The sequence below is a fragment of the Perna viridis genome, chromosome 10, assembly GCF_037379345.1.
Source record: "Perna viridis isolate PV_CMFRI_1.1 ecotype Kerala chromosome 10, ASM3737934v1, whole genome shotgun sequence".
Taxonomy (NCBI): domain Eukaryota; kingdom Metazoa; phylum Mollusca; class Bivalvia; order Mytilida; family Mytilidae; genus Perna; species Perna viridis.
In genome coordinates, this window is record NC_142454.1 from 19233930 (window position 1) to 19255365 (window position 21436).

Sequence of the window (21436 nt, forward strand, 5' to 3'; positions counted from 1 at the left end):
GTGACACTTTAAACTTTAAAGAAACGATCTTAAGTAAATAGTCGGATACACAACCTAGTAATATAGTCAAGTAACTTTAAATCGAAAATCTGAAATTAAACAATGTTTGTCACAAGACGTCGTTCTCCAGTTTTGAGAAGGACATTCGTACCATTCAACATTTAATTAGGGCTTTTATTTAAGCCGGTGTCCATTTAAAATGCACTTTAATTTGCTTTGAATTTTAAAGAATATACGTTTGACCAGTAAAAGGTCGAAACACTTACTCAAATAAAACTCAATATTTTTTTATACAGATCTATTAACTTAATGTACATTTCTTCAGTAGTAATCACTTAAGAATTTGAACTTAATAAGAAATGACCTCTGGTATATGGGTCCCTATGGACGAAGTACAATGAATCGTTAAGTTATAAATTGTTTTAATAGGCCCATTCATAAAGACAAATCGTTGTACACATATGCCTGAGCCTGGAGGGGGAGCAGGGGGTTGGCACACCTCAATTTATTGAAAGATTTGTCATTTTCATGGGTTAAATTAAAAAATATATATAAATAATGTCCTCACACCCCCTTTATTCTGAAAAACCCAGGCTGGCACCCATCCTTTTCAGTGTCTGGATCCCTTGCTGCAAAATACAAAAAAAAACTATCTTTCATTAAATTAAGTTTAAAATTTAGAAATGTTACAAGTATGAGCAAGCTCATACTGACAATTTTCCCCTTCAAATAGTTTGATAATCTCCCTATTCCTTATTTCTTGCTCATCTTCTTACCTATCCTTCCTATCACATTTCATTAAAATCCCTAGAGCAATTTAGGTGGAGGTGAAGCAACAGTTAATGTGGACATACAAACAGACCAAAAAAAATGGATGGAAAGACAAAGTGATTCATATATATTCCAAAACTGTGTTTGCAGGTGTATAGATATACAAATGTCATGAATATGTACTAAAAATTTTAATGATTACTTTTATCAGTTGGATCCAAGGAATATTTCACATGTTTAATAGGATTTCAGGGGGCATCCACCCTTAAATCACAAACATCTTTAAATTAATGTGCATGTAGAAGAGCTCAATGTTGTAAAGGCTAGCTTACTCTGCTCTACGATCAATTCCTGTTTCTCTTACCAAAAAAATCCTACTGATACAACAAAAAAAATCTCGAAGCATCAATGTATTGTTTTCTCACTAATTAACTACATGAACAAAAAAATAGCTCCAGATAAGTAGAAACAAGTACACAAAGGCCAATTCCAACTTTATTTTATTGAAAACAATCAAGTACATTAAACATTAACAATATATGTTTGGTTCCAAGCTAATTGATAGATGTAGAAATTTTGTACATTTACTTAAGCTTTTCCTGGCCTATAGAATACACTTTTTAAAAAGAACCAGTATAATTGATCGTGTTCATACAAAATAAGCCAAATATTTTGTAAATATCTCTAGTGTCCTACTTGATTTTCAAGGACATCCTAACATTGGCTATGTCAAAAGTATGACTTAGTAATTCAAGCAAGTACTGAATTAGAAACAGCTCTATCAGTGGTGGATCCAGAGGGGGTGCAGGTGGTTGCTACTCCACCGTCTTTTTGGAAAAATTGTCATTTTCATGTGTAAAATTGACAAAAAATGGTAAATCATGTCCCAGCATCCTCCTTTTCTGAGGAACACCAGCTGGCATCCCTCCTTTTCAAAGTGTCTGAATCCGCCCCTGTCAATCATGTCCCAACATTTTTTAACAATTATAAAACTATCTTAAATTGCATCACAAATATACAGCAAAAAAACTATAAAAATAAAATCATCGGGATTTCATTCTACAATCTCATACAAGTACATGCATCATTATAAAATCATGGGAATGCATATTGAACAAAGTCATAAAAAACAAAACCATTTTGATTGGTACACATAGAAACTGTGTTAATTAATCTCTACATGAACATGTAAAAATCTTTACATGGAATCAAACAGAGTATTATATACTAAAGTCAAAGATTATGAATATTACATCAAATAGACGAGTGGAGATCAGTAGAAAAAGTGCACACATATGGCACATTGAAAAGATATACATTGGCCAGAAATTAATTCAATTTAAATTAATCTAGTTTCTATTTAGATTGCATTCAAATGTATAAATATCTTGTAAACAATGCTTATGGATATTGTCAAACTGGTAACCTAAAATGGCCAACAGGGATCAGGACAAAACTGGAGCCAGGTCTCAAGGGCACCAGCATCCACTTGCATCAAAGCTGTATAGGTGGTCAACTAAATATAAAATGTTCAAGTTACTCAAAATAATACTCATTAATTATGGCTTATTTGTAATAAAATGTGCAAAATTGAATAATCAAAATTTCTTTCCATTTTACAATGCTTTTTTTTTTAAATAAATGTCTTTCTCTATTTTGTAGTCTCCCTTTGCTTGCTGAAACTACAGTTCAATATCCCCTTTTTTCTGCCAACAAATTGATATGTTACCTTTATTAATAAAAAAAAAAGTATTATAAACTGAAACACAAATTTTTTTTTGAAAACAAATGGAACTTTACAGTCTCTTAGTTCAACTAAATCAACATTTCATGTTTGTGTCTTCTTGAAGTAGATATTCAAAAAAATATTATGGTTACTATCTTTTAATAATTTAATTTCAGAAGTAACATGGTTTCTGATTGGATAAAAAATTTTGTTTACCGAATTTTGCAATGACTGTGATGCCATCAAACTTTTTTAATGATTTACTCGTTGAATTGTGGCACTTAAATAAAATTATAAGGAATGACTTATTTTTTTTCCATCTATTTGAAATAACCCAAATGCCCATGGTGCACACTTTAAAATAACCTGCTATGTAGGTTATTTAGTGTCCACCACATGATTGAGGTTTTTTCTTCATAGATCAAAAAAATATAACAGTCATTCCTTAACTGACCAAATATTTGCAGAGAAAAAAACAAAAACCAAATTACAAGTAGATCATACCTACTGTGACACACAGTTTAACTATCCAGACAGTAATTTTGAATTATTACTCAGAATGGACCAAAATTAGTTAAAACTATATGTAGATAAGGATATACAGTGATTCAATGTTTTAAACATAAACCATGTGCCATGCTACCTATACATTGTATTTCTTTTACTTAAAATTTTGAAACTGTATTGAATGCAGAACCAATTTTTTGCAAAATTGAAGAAAATCTGTCTGCCATTTTGATCTACATGAAATAACCTGTAAAATTTACCTTGTTCAGTACTGGCTTTGAGGACAAAACATTAAACAAACCTGACCAGCCAGCATTCTGTAATATACAATAAGTGTTTAATGACTGAAATAATCATTTCAAGACATATGAACAAGATATATCATATACTAAATCTGTTAAAATGATTTCCAGCCTCTGAAAGATGACAGAATGAGGTAATGTAATGAAAAACAGTTGGAAGCTTCCTTTCAAGAAGACAAACATTGAACCAACATGTTTTAAAAATCCCTCAAAGCAGTGTCAAGTTATTGTAGGACAGAGACACATATAGTACACAATTAAAGACCAGTGTGTAGAAAAGCTAAAAAACATTTAATGGAGATGAGATTTGTTCTTTTTTAACTAAAAGTGACAAAATATAACACTGAATAAATTTCTTGTAACACAGTGCTTTTGAAAAAAAAATTTAGTCCATTGACAATAAAATCTAAAAAACTGGTGTTAATTAGTTTCTTAAGACAAAGTATACAGTGGCAGATCAAGGGGGATTTTAGAAGTTGGAGATCCTCTTTTTGTTTGAAAAATTTGAGTAACAATGAGCAAACAACAGACTAGAAATAGAAAACCCCTTTTTGGAACCTCTCTGGAACCTTACTTTCAAAATATCTGGATCTATCCCACTTATATCACCAAATTTTATATTCAAAGTCAAATATCCTACTTTACTTACATCTTGTGTCATTTTCTTCATACATTTATTTGCAGGCGTCCGTCTATCATCCAGGAAGAGAGGATTTTTCCAATGATCGTAATTCGTCTCTAATATATACCACCCCTCAGCCTTATCCATGGTCCACACATCAGCAGCTTTATCACTGTCTCTGGTTATCACACAACCCTGAAGTCAGAAAATAACTAGAAAAGGTGGAAACAGAAACTAAGAACCTAACTTCTCTGAAAAAGCAAGATAGGAAAAACTCAGACACCCAAGAGTTAGATGTTAAACTTTCTAAAGAGACTGTGCTGAGCTAGAGAACTTTCCCGAGGGTGTCTAAGATTTCCTAGTGTTGCAATTTCTGGCAGTATTTGCTTCTTTTTTTACACTTTAGAACTCATATTGTGATTAGTATGCTGATTTAGAGGATCCACTATTACTTTTTATTTTACAAAACATCATAAAACATTTTATTTTAATGTTGCATGTTCTAGCTTCCTTAAGAATGAAGGATTTAGGATATTAACACCGCTGAGAGTATCAGAAATTTCAGATAACCCTGGGTAATACCACCTTCTCTAATGAGAAGGTGTTCCTATTCTTTAATTTTCTGGCAGTATTTGATTTTTTTCTCAGGAAATTGACTTAACAAAAACTTCATATGAAATTTTCACAAGAAAATCATGTCAATGCTCAGTTCACATGAATATGTTCCACTTATAAAAACAACTTCTGAATGTATGTAAATAGCATATAGAAATAGTCAGACATTGGATAATGTATAATTCAAAATGTACTTTCATTTGTGATCATCAGTTTTTCAAATCTACCCATGCCAGTTGACTATGTTTAACAAGAATATTTTTACCCAAAATAAATTTCAACAGTCTGACAAATGTTACAAAAATTGACACCCTACAAAAATAATTTTCAAAAGAATTTACGTAAAATTGAACAACATACCTGTCCGGATGAATTTCCACCGAGTATGAAGTAGGCTGGAGCTAACATCTTTGTTATAGTCAGATTTTTCTTGGCCTCTTCATAGCTGTTGGAGTAATGCAGTGTATCTCTGGTTAGAAATCCCATCCATTGGCCTGTTCTAATGCCAATTATCCATTCTATCACACCTACATAGGCAAAACTATTTCACATGAACTTTACATGATTTTCATGAGAATCTGTGACCAAGCTCACATGAAGTGAATATACATCAAATTAATCAGTTTCAACAAGGGTGATTATTATGGATATCAAAATTCAAATTTCATCATTCTATGCATTGAACACATCTATACTACTTACCTATAAATCCTCCTTTTAATTCAAATCTTTCATTCATAGATAAGGTAAATACACCCTACAAAAAATTTAATATAAAAATATACTGTAAACTAAAATGGCTCTCTGTACTATATTTAAACTTGTCTCAACTGAACCCAGAATACACAAAAACCTGTCTGAACTTTTAAAATATAAATTAGTTTTGAGATTCAGTAAATTGAACATCTGTCTAAACTGAACACATGACATTACTGAACACATGACTTAACTGAACACACATCATAACTGAACTTAACACAACATAACTAAACACATGAAGTTACTGAACACATGATGTAACTGAACACACAACATAACTGAACACATGACATAACTGGACACATGAAGTTACTGAACACACGATGTAACTGAACACACATAACTGAAAACATGACATTACTGAACACATGATTCAACTGAACACATGATGTAACTGATCATTAAATAACTGAACACAAGACTCAACTGAACATATGAAGTAACTGAACACATGACCTTACTGAACACATGACTCATCTGAAGGTATGATGTAACTGATCATTACATAACTGAAGACATGACTCAACTGAACACACGACATAAGTGACCACATGACATTACTAAACACATGACTCAACTGAACATATGATTTAACTGAACACACAACATAACTGAACACACGACATCACGACATAACTGAACACATCTCTCTGTCCAATAGGATTTGTTTTTAATACTTTGATTGTACAGATTTCACTTCAGAGATTCATTATTCCCATTGATTATAATGAGAATATGTATGGTGTATATGTAACAGAGGCAAACAACCCCACCAGGATGAAAATGCCATCCCAAGGCCACCTCATTGGTCTTCATCGAAAAATGAGGAAACCCTCACACCATAAGCCAGGCTGCAGTTGGCCCAAAAACATCATTATATACAGGTAGAGAGAAAGAGTTGTCCTTATATACTCAAGTAACATAAAAATAAACTAAAGGTGAAATAAACAGTGTTTTAGAAAGTTCATAACGATTTTGAGAAAGGATGCTGTTTCAATAATTCTATGAATTAAACAGCAGATAATACATTACCTTGCTAGGTAACATTATTTTCATATTTGTCATTACAGACAACCAAGGACAATTATTTGGTTACATATTTATGTTTTTATTTTGTTTTTTATTTACTTATTAGTTTGTTTCTTTATTCTTTTTCCACTGGGACTCAATACAAACTTTTGTCAATAAATTCAAGAAACTATTTTAAAAAAAACATACTGGTTTGATTCCAGTAAGGACACCAATATATCCAGCATAGTGGACAGCTTTATACAGTGTCTTCCCTCCTCTCTGGTAGTCTACGTTGACAATCAGGGGACGTAAAACTTCTGTTACAGCCCAGGTATGATTCTTTATATCCCAACTGAAATAAGGTATTATAACTAATGTCCATAATACAGTAATAGTAATAAATTGTATACACGTTACATACTTTCATGGTTTCATGTATGGTAGAACAATTTCATAGTTTTATGTATGGTAACACAAAGTCTACTTGCCTAAAAGTAATTTCTCACTGTAATTCAAATAGTATATTTTAGTGAAATATAGATAGTATGTACAAATAACCTTTGTTGTCAGAAGACAGCAAACCAATACAAAGGCTCATTATATAAAATTAAGGAGGTAGACCTAGGTAAGGGACATAACTCATGAAGTCAGTGATATGTTTGTATCATATTCACCACAGGCTATCAAGCTTTCATTTGACACAGAATGAAATCAATCTAAGTTACTCTGATGCTTACATGACATTGATGTATAATGCTGAATACAAACGTTCCAATGATTTGTAAGGGTTGTGTCCCTTACCCCAGGTCTACCTCCTTAAACCCCCAAAAGGAAATGCTTCAACAAAACTGGATTAACGTTGTTGCTTTTAATTGCTTAAATAATTGCACAATAATCTAAGCCACCTTACCCCATGAATAAACCAAAATCTAAATTTCTTGCATGGTACAGTTTTCCTGAAACAACATAAACATGTGAAACAAAACACTGACAGTGCGAGACTCGTAATAGTCAAAAAGTATTATCAGCATCCTCATTACTGTCAAATCTACATTGGAACCAAAAATTCTTATAATTAAGCAACCAGTTGAGCCTTTTCTTATGGACAATCATCTGTTTCTGTCATTATCTTGCATGTGATGTAAACAATTATTAAAAAATTTTAAAAAAAAGCAAAATTTAAAAACTGTGATCACATAAGATATATACTTATGTTTACCTTATCTTTAATTTCTTATATTTCAAACTATTTTCAAAGTATAAAGACTGAAATCATCTGATTTTTTGTGTAAGGTAAAGTTTTAACATTTTTGCATTATCAAAATCTCTAGGTAAATATAGTCACCTTCAAAAAGTGAGTCAAATCATGGTCACATAAGACAGGTGATCTTTATATACAGGTTGTGTATAACATAGAATACACTACATTTGTACATACATGTGGGCATATTTCAATAGAGAGCCATCGTTTATTGATGTAACCTACGAATTGTCATGGTAAATGAGAGACAATCCTGATGTATTCTATTGAACAGATAGTAAACATGTATGTTAATGAGTGTTGTGTTAGATACCTAGGTTACATCAATGGTCATTCTCTAAGAATATATAAAGTATTTTAGTACAGGTTATTGCTGAAGACAGATTTAACTGTACATTAAATTATGTGTAATTTGTTCTCATTCTAGTTTTTGACTATGGAACTAAGACTATACAAACCATTCTTATCCTCTGTAACAATTGAAGTGCATACTGTAAAAATCTCATAAAAAATGTTGTAGATGATTACCTCCCCTGAAATAAATAGTTAACTTACTGCAAACTGGGAATTTGTTGTGCCATCTCTTACTACAATTTTTTTCTCAATTAACCTATATTTATACAACTTTGAAAATTGCTATCTTTCATCAAATTAAACATGTTGAACTATGGTCTGCTTCAAAGAAAAAAAAGGGATATGCATCTATATTGTAGAGATAAATATTTTTCCACAGAAATTGGGAAAAGAGTTTTACTGTAAAAAAAAAATCCTGGTTTACAGTAGTCTGGCATCATGGATATGGATATGATATATGTGTTGATGAACAGTGTACTTGGAATGATCATGTTGCTACTCTATCTTAAATGTCAATAAAAGAAGACATCACTCATATACACTGAAAAAAATGTAATTTAAGTTCAAATCAAGACAATAAATTTCACCCTATTAGAATTTTCCTACGATTGATATAAATAATAGAGAAATTTAAAATTCTGTCTAATTAAAATGTATCAATGTAGCAAATAACATAGTTGAGAAAATCTGCAAACTTAATTCTATTTAGTCTAAAACAATATGTTTGTCTATATATATATGTATGAATGCCAAACTAAAATTTACTGCAGCAAGATCAACTGTAAAATGGGAGGTAACTCTACAATAAAAAATTGAAAGCTTCACAAATATTTCAGCAATTTAGCAAGATATTTCAAACAATAGCTTATAATTACATACTTAAAAATTGCCTACATATATTACAACATTACATATATGACTTTTTGTGAAATCAACCACTGGTTGCTACTATTAAAACATACCTAATCCAAGTCCCGAAGCTTTAGCAATTCCTCTCATTTCATCTGCATATGGCTGAGGTAATGTGTTATCCATGCTATCCTTAAGTGAAAAATTCCATCGAACATGAATTTTATTCAGAACAAGATGATGCATGCTACTTTGTGCTGAGAATATACCCCTACTTAACTATTTCTGTCAAATTTATGCATCGCCTAAAATAATATTGAGTTGCCTGGTAAACAGGAAGTAGATAAATTAGGAACCCAGAAAGAGCAGGTATGATACAAGTTATCCTGAAAAAGCAATATACCAAAAATTTTAGCATTCCTTCTGACAGAAGCATAGAAATCTGTAACAGAAGAGTGTAATGGATGGATGGATTGGTGTAGTATTACCGGACAAGGTGTTTGTAATAAATTATAGTGACACTGTGTGTGGATAACATTTAGTAATAACCAATCTGATTTTTGAATTGTAAGATTCAACAATACTTGTCAGGAAATCACATAATGTTGTGGCTGTAAAATAAATCCATTTCCATGCTAAACAAATTAAGATATTTCTTAAGTAGTTAAACCAAATAAGATAAAAATATCTTTGTCAATCAACTACATGTACTTTCAAAGATTTAATCTGATTTGCTTTTTAAATTGAGATCATTTACACACATCTGGATGCATAATTTTAAAACAATTTGCAATTTAAATTTAAATATACAACTACCTAGAGTGTAGAAATTTTGTTTCAGAGTGTAGAAATGTTGTTTGATACTAGTCGCAGTGTAAGAATATATAATAAATTTTTACACCAGATTCTCCTTTCCCAATCTAGATTTGTACTTACCCCTTTACTATTCAGATAGTCTATAATGCTCTGGACTTTAGTGCCATTACCAAAGTTGTCAAGTAAATTGATCACACTGGTTAATAAAGCCTTTATCTGTAACATGAAGTATCTAAAGTAATAACACAACTTCCTAATTAAACAATTAGTTTCCTGTTTTGTTTATGCCATATCATAAAGTAAAATTGAATCTGTTCCTTTTTTTTCAAATTAAGATTTTTACGTGAATAATGTGGCAAATATTTCAACAACAAAAAAATAAGCAGGACAGGGATTTTTTTTTAAATTTGGAAGTACATTACATGTAACCCTTCTAAACCTTTTTTTCAAAATGTTTACTGAGAATGTTTAAAAAAAAAAAATAGAATACTATCCCTCTTTTAGTTAATGATTAATGACCACAAACCTGGGTAGACTTGTCTTTGGCTAGTTTCTGCCATCTTTGTACAGGTGGTAAATCCAGGTTGACAACATAATTTGACACCAGGTGGCTGAAAATTGAAATAGACATATACTGGGGTTAATAGACATATACTGGGGTTATCGTCAAAGACCTAGGATTCTCAATTTCTGACATAAGATCTAATATTATTTGAATTTTTAAACACCATCTGGATCCATGACCTTCAACCCTTTGAATTGGTACTTGCACTTTATTGTGGAATAATTATTTCCCTTAAGTGGACCATTAACTTGAAACTTTAAATGTCCAAGATCTTCTACTCTTGTAAATTTGAATCCCTATAATTTGTTACAAGTACAATGTAATACAATGGCTGTCAATTTTTAAGAAGTCATGCACACATATTTTCAGAACAAACAGTACAAATAAATTTGCAGAAATTTTACTTCAATTCATGTGATAAAAATAAATTTCATGAGAACTTGACAACCATGCAATACTGCTATCAACATCATTGTACCCCTAGGCTTGCATTCATACATCAGCAGGTGATGGACCTAAGGTGCATGCCACCCTAAAATTATGAACTTATGGGGCAAAAAATCTAAATTTTCACAATGTCCACCCGCAAAAAAATGATCTTGCCTACTTTGCTGGCATGTTATGGCCTTTAATTTTAGTAACACCTTTAACCTGAAATCCTAAATTCAGATCCATCCCAGCTACCTATACACCATATCATGTGATTGACCTAATGACCTAAACAACAGACAAGTGTTATTAGAGTAGTATATCAGGACAATGCATTTTAAATAAATGCATTTATTAGTAAGCAACTGCAGAGCCACTAAAGAAGTCATACTAGATTGAAGGTAGCACATTGTCTACAAAACACAATCCATATAATTAAATAAGCCATTATTTAATGCAAAGTCATGCACTTGAAATAAATTTAAATAAGTATTACCAAGAAGTCATGTTAAATCATAAGATTAGGGCTACAAGCATGTGTATACATCATACTAAGGAGCTTTTAATCAACCTTGGCTGCCCTTACAGACCTGGCCGATTGTCCTCTACAATGATCTTTCGTAGGCTGTTAGTTGTTGGCTTATTCAGATCTGAACCCTCAAAAAACCTGACTGAATTGGGTCAGCATATATATTTGTCTGATATAAGTGGTTGGACTAGTGGTGCATCAAATGATGCTTAATGGCCTCTAATACAAGATCCATTTTGGTCTGAGAGATTTTTTTTTTCACTCTTAAAACAGGTCATAATGTAAATAAGTAAATATATATAACATATGTATTTGAACTGAAAAGTACACTTACATGATACTGTGAAAGTACTATTGTTTGTGGAATACCAATTTTCGTGGTTCTCGTGGGTAAGCCAAACCACGAAATTTGGTTCCCAACGAAAAGGAAAATCCTATTGATATGTATACTGAAAACCTCAAAACCATGAATTCAAGAATAAAGGAACTTGTGTTTCTTCCCTAATCAACAAAAATTAGTATCCACGAATTAAAGTACTTTCACAGTAGTATGATCATAATATGTTTAAGTATTTATATAAGCTTATTGAAGTCTAATAGATTTACATGAAATTACCTTTTATCACTTGGTGGGTAAGTATTAGTAACACATGTTTCATCATACTAAAAATACAAATGTACATATAAAACTAATATTTCAAATACTATATATATACATGTATATACAGTCACGGGGGTTATTACAGTAACATCAATTTTAAGTCCAAAATATTATAATTAAAAGCTCAGTTTACTTTCTATATAAAAGAATTCTTTTCCATATTCTGATAAAACTACTTATTGATAGTTCTTGTAAAGCTAATTGAACTATATTTGAATAGAAGATACATGTAACTGCCAATAGCAAATGATTTAATAAAATGAATAATACATAAAAAAATAATTTCATTTCATAAAACAAAACACTAACATTCTTTAAAGAGGTCTTCCAAATTTGTATTAAAAAATATGATGTCATAGAGTACTTTTATTTTAAAAATTGCTATTGATATTGTCTATTATATTGTATATGTCATTCTACAGTAAAAATGATTTGTAACTGAATGTTTGTAAAAACTATTGCATTTATTAAAATGAAATTAATATCAAATGAAAGAGAAAATCTGCTGAATGCGAATGGCAATTTTAATAAGTGTGCTTTGAATAACAATAAAATGAGGACTAAATGAATGTCTTGAGAAAGAAATATCAAAATTCTCATTTTCCTAAACTAATAATCTGTTACGGTAATCGTTGTGTCTTTCTGCTAGTTCAACGATATGAGTATACTACCAATTAAAAGATTAAAGAAAAAGTTCTTAACATAATGACTGGGGAGGCACTGTTGTATTTAAACATCATTAATATAGACTTTATTAGGAAAGACCAGTTACTGTAAATTGTAATAATAAGTCCCTGCTAAAACTGCTAAAACTCCACAGTTTTATAAAGTAAAATCTTTAGTCTGAAATTGGAGGCAGTTTTCAGTGACACCGTTCGACCCTTGTAATGCCTTACTGGTGGTACTTGTCCCCAAATCACAGCACAAGCAGACAAAAAAACTAGTAGTAGGAAATACATTGAACACATTTTTCCTTGTCACATGACAGAATTTCATTCAGAGTTACTCCCCGTGTCCCATTCAATGTCTTCCGGGAAGTGATTTGATTGAACACAAAAAAATTTATTAGCTTACGTGTCAATATCTGTTAGCAAAATGTCACAGGTTTGTAGTTTTTACATTCATTTTTAGGTAACACTTTCTTTCACTAGGTAGTTCTTCTTTTTCTTTATTAATCTATGACTCTATGTATCTTCCTCAAGACCTGTTATAAGTTAATGGTCTCAGTATCGCATTAATTTTCCCATAGACTTCTGTAGTGAAGTGCATATATTTAGGATTTTTTTAAAAATAGGTAAATTGATTCAATAAAACTTTCACTTATGTAGCATTTCTAAAGACATGTGAAAAAATAATTTCCCGCAAAGAAAATAGGGTGAGTCCACGAAGATCGGACAGAAAAGTAGTCTCGAACTATAAGTAGCCATTTTCCCTACTTTCACTTTCGTTTTGCACTCACCAAACCAACCTTTTCAGTGGAACATTTTTATGATATCATGTTAGATTTTCTTTTAAAAAAGTTCTTCATCTTACAGTGTGATGTTTGCTCTATTTTATAAGTCATTGTTCATATCTTTTGACAAAATATTAGTTTGTAGAGAGGCAAAAAGAAAATGCACTATATTTTTATAGCATCCATGTTTTGACGTACACCTGCTCAGGGATATGCAATACGATACTGGTACCTAATATAACACTTGTATATAGACTATTGGTAGTTCGAGATCGCTCTGATGTCCAACGGCAGATATGCCAGACAAGCTGGGCCGTGGAAAGTCAGAGCTCGTCCCATTTGAAAAATTTTGCTTATTAGTCGAAATTCGGTAAATTCAAAGAAATATACTTATTTGTTCTTTCATATACACTGGAGAACTCTATAGATATTTTGGGGTTTTTGATCCTTCCAATCAAGTTGAAAATACCTTATGTGACTGGTCTATCACTTTTTATAAAACTTTATTCTCCAAAACCAAATTAGGTACACAGGAACAAAAACAGTTAATATAATAATACAATATTACATGAATGTACTGCACAGAGGTAAATTATATAAAACAATGGTGTTAAAAAAACATATTATGCTAATTATAACAATATCAGCTATTACCCTGGAGATTCTATCTTATTGTTAATCACTTGTATAAATTTGCAAAGATTATTAAGATCTGATAAATTTCTGATTAATATCGATATCACTGGGACGTCCCTTCTAATTCTGAACACTACACAAAAATATAGTCCAAATGTAATTATTTTATATCATTTAATACCTCATTTATAACAAGTTTCTAGCAATTTATCAGCCCAATAATATTCTATTATTTATGCAAGTAAAATTTAGATATAGTCTTCATATCAACTCAAGATTTGAGGGACTCCTTTTTGGTCTTGAAAGATATTTGGTAATCAATATACACAGTCCTTCCCTTCAAAATTCTCAATGACTATCCCGAATAATAGAGGACTGCATATGATTCAACTAGCCCGAAACTAGACATGTACACATCATTTCATTAGCCCGAACAATTTTTTACTAGCCCGGGGCTTCGGGCTAGTGGCTAAAGGCAAGCACTGTATACATGTAGGGAATTTATTTCTTGTAGTAATTTGTCTAGAAGGATAAAATGTGTTAAATATTTTCATTTTAATACACTTATAAGTCAAATTATCCATCTTATCATTAATATTTTACCATTTATAAACAGGAAGTGAAGAGCATTGATTTCAACCAAATAAAATTGACAGTAAAATTCAAATTTATCAAAATGGATTGGATAAAAGTAAATCATACATATTCAGTCCTTTCTTATAAACAATTAATAATTATAAATATACACATAGATTAAGAGGGTATGCTTAACAATATACAGTGTTCCAGCTAGAAATTGAAAGGGGCAGAGTGCTGTTGAGCAGAGGGGCACCTTTGTAGTCGGAGAAGGGCACTTTTTTTTTTTGGACTTCGCATGTTTACCATGTCAAGTTGATTGTTTCATTTTCTATGTATGCAATTTTCTTTGTTTCATTGTTTCTTTGTTTGTTTTTTTTATTTGAATTTTTCTTTCTGATAACTAGCTGCTGAACCCCAGCTCTTATGGTTTATATGGAATTTTTTTTATAGTTACTTTATGCAAATATAAAAAAATTGTCATATTTACAATAAGAGCTACAGTTCTACAGCTATGACATTATGTTTTTATTATGTGTGCAAATTTTTGTAACTGTATATATGGTAGCAATGAAGATGTAAACATGTTTTGATTATTTATTACAATATGAAAACTATATCAAATAAAACATTTATATAATTTCAAAATTCATAGCATCACACACTACATTCATACTTCACATTCATTGCTTACAGGCTCAAAATACACATGTACACATTCACCCATACAAACAGCAGTTCATGAAAGTTACCAACATTGCTAACTTTTGTGTTGAAGTCAGAACTTGGAGTAGTTGTCAATTGTAGATCAGATGACATCTGGGAGTATTTCAGCTGCCAGGTTCCATCTTGTGTTTGTCTGGTTTCTAACATATTGATTGTTTTGTGTACTGTTGATTTTCCCATGCTGAGGTTAACATCTCTACGTTGGAAGACCAGTGATAAAGTGGATATGTGTGGTAGTGTATCTGCCAGCAATAAGAGTGATCTAAGTGTAGTTGGGTCTTTTAGACTCTTCAGGATACCATTACCAATTAGGTCACTGCTTATACCCGATGTCTCTAGGTCAAATCGGCTTCCAATCTCCATATGAATACATGTTATTCGTCATTGTCTATATTGTAATTAATTTTGTTTGCACAACGTTTGAAACTTTTTCATAAATATTTAATCCAATAAATAATTAACACCTTTGAAGTTTAATCTACACTAATTGATTTTAATGACATGATTGTATTCTCCAGATAAACTTCAGGTACGTGTCATGACTGTAGTTGTAATATTTATGACAGGAAATAAATCGATCATGCAAAAAACCACCTGTTCAGAACTTACCGTTGCAAAAAAAGGGCAGAAGGGCGTGTGTAAGGGCACCAAGGGCGCGGCGCCCTTCTATTTCGGGCTACCGAGACCATTGATATATGAACTATACATTACTGTACTGAGCGTAAATAAATGTCAGCTTGAGAGAAAAAAATAATTGGTGATGATCTTTAACAGCAAAACATGAAAAAAAGTATGTAAAAGTATTTTCTCTTGTAATTGCCTGAGCATGCAAAGTATTATCCTGAGGTAGGATTTCTATTGGAGCTAATTCTTGCCAATTTATTGGACTAATTGTACAGTGATTGTTCTATCTTAAAAGTGCTGTTCCCACCTTTGAAATCCTATTTTGTCAATAACAATTCTACATGCTGGATAACATACAGTATTATGAAGTTGGTTATATCTTCCTATTCTAAATGACAATTTAGACCTTAAAATTTTATGAAACCATTAATTTGACTAACACCACAAGCACTTTGTTGTCTCAGAAAAATATCAATCCCTTAGCCTGGGTACGTACCAATGTTGAAAAGGTATAGTGATTTTTTTTTCAAAGACAAGTAAGACATTTCACAAACTTCAAACTTGGCAGCTTTCCAGTGTTTCTCATTTCTACCATTTTCATTTGGGAAGATTTTACCTTACAGCAGATATCATAGCTTTATGATTGTCTAAATTAAATTCAAGGTGCCAATGCAGTTTTTAAAAAAAAAAACAGCTTTTGATCCTTTTGTAATCAAACATGACATTGGTCCCTTTCATGATAAAGCTATTTTCTGAGTGGATCAAAAAAAAAGAATACCTGTAGCAAAGATGCTGAATCCCCATGATGCCAAGGGTAGGAGGCACAAAAAAGAATTTTCGGTGGGGGGGGGGGGGGATAGAATTTGTGAAAAATAAGATTTCATGCAAAAAATGATATTCCCTATTTTTTGAGGGCGTAATCCCAGTGTTCTCCCCAGCATTTCTGGATAGCACTTATTCAGCATAAGGATTTATATGTAGCATCTTTAACTTCTTGTTCAGCCCATATGACACAGCATTTGAAAAGTGGCACTTGATATTTTATGTAATATTCAAAAATTGATCAGTGTATTCAAAATGTACTTTGCGGTTTATTTTTATATGAATTATTTATAGATACATTGTAAAAATTTTACCGTTGTACTTCAATTGCAGTAATTATTACTGAAATGCTGTTTTTATATTTCCTTTTTAGCTCACCTGGCCAAACGCCAGGTGAGCTATATGTATTATCATCACTTGGCGTCCGTCATCGTTCGTCGTCATCGTTAACAATTATACAAAACTCTTCTCCTTTGAAACTACTTGATCAATTAGAACCAAACTTGGTATGAATGTTCCTTAGGATATTCTGCATAGAACTGATGTGGGGATTTTTATTTGTCGAAAAACATGGCCGCTGTTACTGAAAGTGAAACAAAGGGGTCAGACAGTAGTTATATGCATATATCTTCAAAACCATTAGGTTTGGCTGAAATTTGACGTGGTTAAAAGTGTTCAGCATGATGAGATCTATGTGTGGTCAAATTTTGGTTTTAATCTGTCAGGCCATGTTGGAGTTATTCCATATTTTTTGGTATTTTTTAATGTTATTTCTTTCAAATATCTTCTCTGACATTACTTGATCAACTGGGACCAAACTTGATATGAATGTTTCTTGGTGTATTCTGCATATAACTGATGTCTGGATTTTTGATCCATGGACACACATGGCCACTGTTACAAAAAATAGAACATAGGGATCAGACAGTGGATTTTCGCATACATGTATATCTCCAAAACTGCTGGGTTTAGCCAAAATCTTCCAATAGCTGAAATGATCCTTATTATAAGGAGTACAAAAGTCTTCAAGGATAAAAGTTGTCTGGCAACTCCTTTTTAGAGTTATTGCCCTTGAAAGTGGAAAAATGGCTTTTTTTTGTTTTTTTTGTTTTCAGTCAATATCTTGAAAACTATGTTAGATTAAAAGAAACTTTCAATTGTTGAAATGATCCTTATGGTAAGTCCTACCAAAGACTTCTTGACTGTAAAATGTTGGACAACTTCTTCTTAAATTTATTGCTTTTTAAATTTATTGCCATTGAAAGGCAAAATTCAACCAGGTGAGCTATTTAGGCTCCTGGGAGCCTCTTGTTATATTGAACACAAAAATGAAAGAGATATCCTATCAAATTATAAACAGTAATTATACATAAACATCTCATATTATATGTACACCCCCAGGATTCTTCATTGATGAACGTTTTTAAGTACAGGTCTGTCTAATCAGGTACATGTACTAGACTACTCTGGCCTTAAAATTCATGTTGCCAAACAATGCCAGTTGCCAATTTCAAGAAAGTCAGTAGTGTGGAGCTTTGAACATAGTTGGTCAGTGCTGGGTTACATGTACCATTGACCATAGTCCATTTTGACTGACTCGGTACATAGATATCTGATTGACAGCATGTTTACTGCTATTGGTTGAGATGCCGAAAATGACCTCAGGGAACACTCATTTTGCTATCATATTGATTTTTAATCCTTATATTAAATTTTATCGCACAATGCTGGTAGAATAGAAGCACAGTACTGACTGTGTGCCTGCCAGTCCACCGTCAGATATGCTCCTGGCATCCAACCTAACTACACTGTATCCTTAGCATAAGAAAAATAAAAGGGGGAAAAATTAAAAATACCGCCTAATTTTGACAACCAAATATTACTGTTTCTAGGGTTTTAAGATAACACTATTATATAATACCATTCTCCAATCTTTCCTTTAGATTTGGATTAACTTTAATAAAAATATTTCCAGGTTTTTTTTTAATACATCAAAGAAAATTAATGTAAAAGACAAAGTAATTAATGACCAAAGTGATTGTCAGCCTTGAAGTTAGTTAATAGTCCTACTGAACTTACATTATGTTAGACATTGATAAATACATGTACATGTAATAACAAATTCAATGTAAGTTTTATCTGAAGTCTTTGATACAATGCAAAAGTACATTTATGTATAATGGTTTGACAAATGGTTTAAATAGGCTTGAGCTATACATGCAGTGTTCTCGTCAGCAGTGATTCTGTTGTAGTTCTTCATTTCTAGTACATCCACTTACATTGTAACATTTAGGACTGAAAAAATGTCAACCAATATACATGTAAGTATGGCTACAGTATCTGTGGGATTTACTCTGGAACTCCAGTGTCTTGGTAAAAGAATTCAAATCTACCAGTATTTCATCATCTTCATTGTAGGCATATACCACAGATTCATGAATGAATGGACCCTACTGTTTAAGCTGTATATAGAATACAGTATACAACAAGTTTGTTTGTTATTAGGAATTGTGTTCTGTTCACTTTATCTGAATATTTTTTGTTGTTGTTTCAGACTCTCCAGTTTAACATGGATATGACATGTGAAGGATGTGCCAATGCTGCCAAGCGTGTTCTTGGGAAGCTAGGTGGTAGGTTCAATATGATTTCAATATTCCATTCCCAAACATAAAAAACACAAAAAAATAACAAAAGGTTTTGAGTCACCCTGTTCATCATGCCATGTACTTTGTTTGTACAAGTCTTCATGAACTGAATGAAATTTGTAACTTATATATAGAAAGAAAATTGCATAGCTCTTACTTTTGATAACAACAACTAAGTTGCAGATGTATATAGGGCTGAAACAAAGAGTAAAAACATTTATGTTTACTTATGTATAGCTATCGATTTTTCTGGAATCAATTTTTTATGTAAAATTGAGATTTCATTGTTTTAGGGCTATGTATTTTTTTGATTTGTTGATCATGAAATAAACCCACTGCAGTTATCAGTGACAAAGCTGTAAGGGTTTTATAATCTCATTTTCTGCAATAAAAATGTTACATTCTTAACTTCGTAACCTCAAATGTCACATTACTTCAAAATTTACACCAAGATTATGATTTTTACAACTTCATTGTTATACTAATATATACTTATTTCTTATTTTGTAGATAAAGTCTCTGATGTACAAACTGATGTGGCATCTCAGACTGTTACCGTGACTACCACAATGTCATCAGAGGAAATTTTAGAATCTCTGAAGAAAACTGGCAAACCTGTGTCAGTCAAAAGTTAAGGGACTGGATGAAGGTAAGAAAAGCAGACATCTTAAGGGTACTTCTAAACACATGGAATTCAGGATGGAAAAACAATTTTTACTCTAAAGTTGACTATGTCTAAACAATAGCAAACTATTTCAAACACAAAAACAATCAATTTGCATGTACCTTTCTTTATGAAATGAATTTGAAGTATAGTAAAACATTTTATGTTATGAGAAAAACTCAAACCATGAAGAAAATAGAATAACTTTTGAGGAAATTTAATATTGTTAATGTAATAATTTTCATGGTGTACTAATTTTCGTTATTTTTGCATTGGATTGAAAAGCGCCAAAAATTGTACCAGTGAATTTAAATTTTGCCACTATATAACACTTTTTTTTTTAAACCATGAAAATTGATACCCACAAATATGTGAAAAGCAACAACTGTGAAAATTAATACATTTACAGTAAGTATTGTTTTCATTCTAGACTTTTTAAAAAATATAATTGATGGAAATTTGAAAAAGTGATAATTTTACTGAGCTTCCATGATTTAACAAACTTGTTAAGTTTCATTCTCTCATTCTGTTTCCTTGCAGATAATTATATGGACAAGAACAAAGGTGCTGACAAGATTGGAAATGATAAACACCTTAAAAGAATTTTTATATATATATTGTAGAATATTAAATGTCATCGTAATTGTTTCACTCACTTGATTGTGCCAGGGTACTAACATGTACATGTAGCTAGTTCTAATAAAAGGACCACTTCAAACTCATGTAGATTTTTACACACAAATGATTGCATTATCAGACATTATTTTATTGTGCTTTTTCACATGCAGCTTTAAATGCCTCTGGCATTTAGAATTTTTTATCTCATATATTGTCATTTTTGCGCATTCCATGAATTTGCGGTCATTAAATCATATCATTAATGCTTTTTTAAATACTGTTAGTCAGCTTATTTTTAATTTATCTATATATTATAATTTGATAATCAAGTTTATATTAAATCATGTGAATTCATTAAAAAAATTGTAAAGTCATTTTGCGATGTAAGAATTCAGTACTACCATAAAAATAAAGGGAGGTAATTAATTTTTTTTCAGGGTAAGAAGGGGAGATAATTTTAAAAAGAGTTATTTTAGTTACCTTTATTAATATTAAAAAGACCTTGCTAAAATTGTTTGTCATTTTCTAAATTGATTGTATATTTACATGTTAATGATGAAATAAACATATTGCTGGACAATTTTAGTGTAAGGTGTATTATGGTGTGGAGAGCCTTTATGGAAGTGTTTGTTTTGTTATACATTTACATGTAGATTTTAGATGTTTAGCATGGCTGTAAAACTGACACTTTGCCTGTTAACTATAAAGGGATGGAAAAAATTGTACATTGCACCTTTGCTTTATCTCCAACCTCCTTTATCATCATCAAATTCATTTGAACCAATTTCCAGCTGTGTAATTCTCCTGTTAAAACTCCCGAAATGCTTTCACACCAACTTTACTTTGTAAAGTGATCCATTTTAAATGATATTGGTTGCAGTCATAAAATTATTCT

General features: G+C 31.4%; 2 protein-coding genes across 2 annotated transcripts; one reads left to right on the plus strand and one right to left on the minus strand.

Moving 5' to 3' along the window:
- Positions 1 to 1248: 1248 nt before the first annotated feature.
- Positions 1249 to 12803, minus strand: LOC148604843 (acid ceramidase-like). The gene is made up of 13 exons (XM_088550586.1): positions 12674 to 12803; positions 11733 to 11779; positions 10120 to 10204; positions 9714 to 9809; positions 8891 to 8969; positions 8033 to 8107; positions 7224 to 7269; positions 6521 to 6665; positions 5246 to 5300; positions 4904 to 5070; positions 3956 to 4123; positions 3265 to 3321; positions 1249 to 2287 (listed from the first exon to the last, which is right to left on the minus strand). Exons 1-13 carry the CDS (start codon positions 12743 to 12745, stop codon positions 2198 to 2200), a joined length of 1182 nt encoding a protein of 393 aa, XP_088406712.1. The 5' UTR covers positions 12746 to 12803; the 3' UTR covers positions 1249 to 2197.
- LOC148604844 (copper transport protein ATOX1-like) lies at positions 12772 to 21266 on the plus strand. The gene is made up of 4 exons (XM_088550589.1): positions 12772 to 12881; positions 19169 to 19244; positions 19770 to 19908; positions 20464 to 21266. The coding sequence occupies exons 1-3, from the start codon at positions 12873 to 12875 to the stop codon at positions 19892 to 19894; spliced, it is 210 nt and encodes a 69-aa protein (XP_088406715.1). The 5' UTR covers positions 12772 to 12872; the 3' UTR covers positions 19895 to 19908; positions 20464 to 21266.
- The last annotated feature ends 170 nt before the right edge of the window (positions 21267 to 21436 follow it).

What these genes read in the sequence shown, in the direction of transcription:
- LOC148604843 (XM_088550586.1), bottom strand. Translation starts at nt 12,745, where the DNA reads ATGTGTTCAATGTATTTCCTACTACTAGTTTTTTTGTCTGCTTGTGCT. An exon ending in TCCTTACTGGAATCAAACCA is followed by an intron (nt 5,301 to 6,520) that starts GTATGTTTTTTT and finishes AATTTTTTGTAG; the next exon opens with GGTGTATTTACCTTATCTAT. An exon ending in CAAAGCCAGTACTGAACAAG is followed by an intron (nt 2,288 to 3,264) that starts GTAAATTTTACA and finishes TTTTATATTTAG; the next exon opens with TTGACCACCTATACAGCTTT.
- LOC148604844 (XM_088550589.1), top strand. An exon ending in TGTTCTTGGGAAGCTAGGTG is followed by an intron (nt 19,245 to 19,769) that starts GTAGGTTCAATA and finishes CTTATTTTGTAG; the next exon opens with ATAAAGTCTCTGATGTACAA.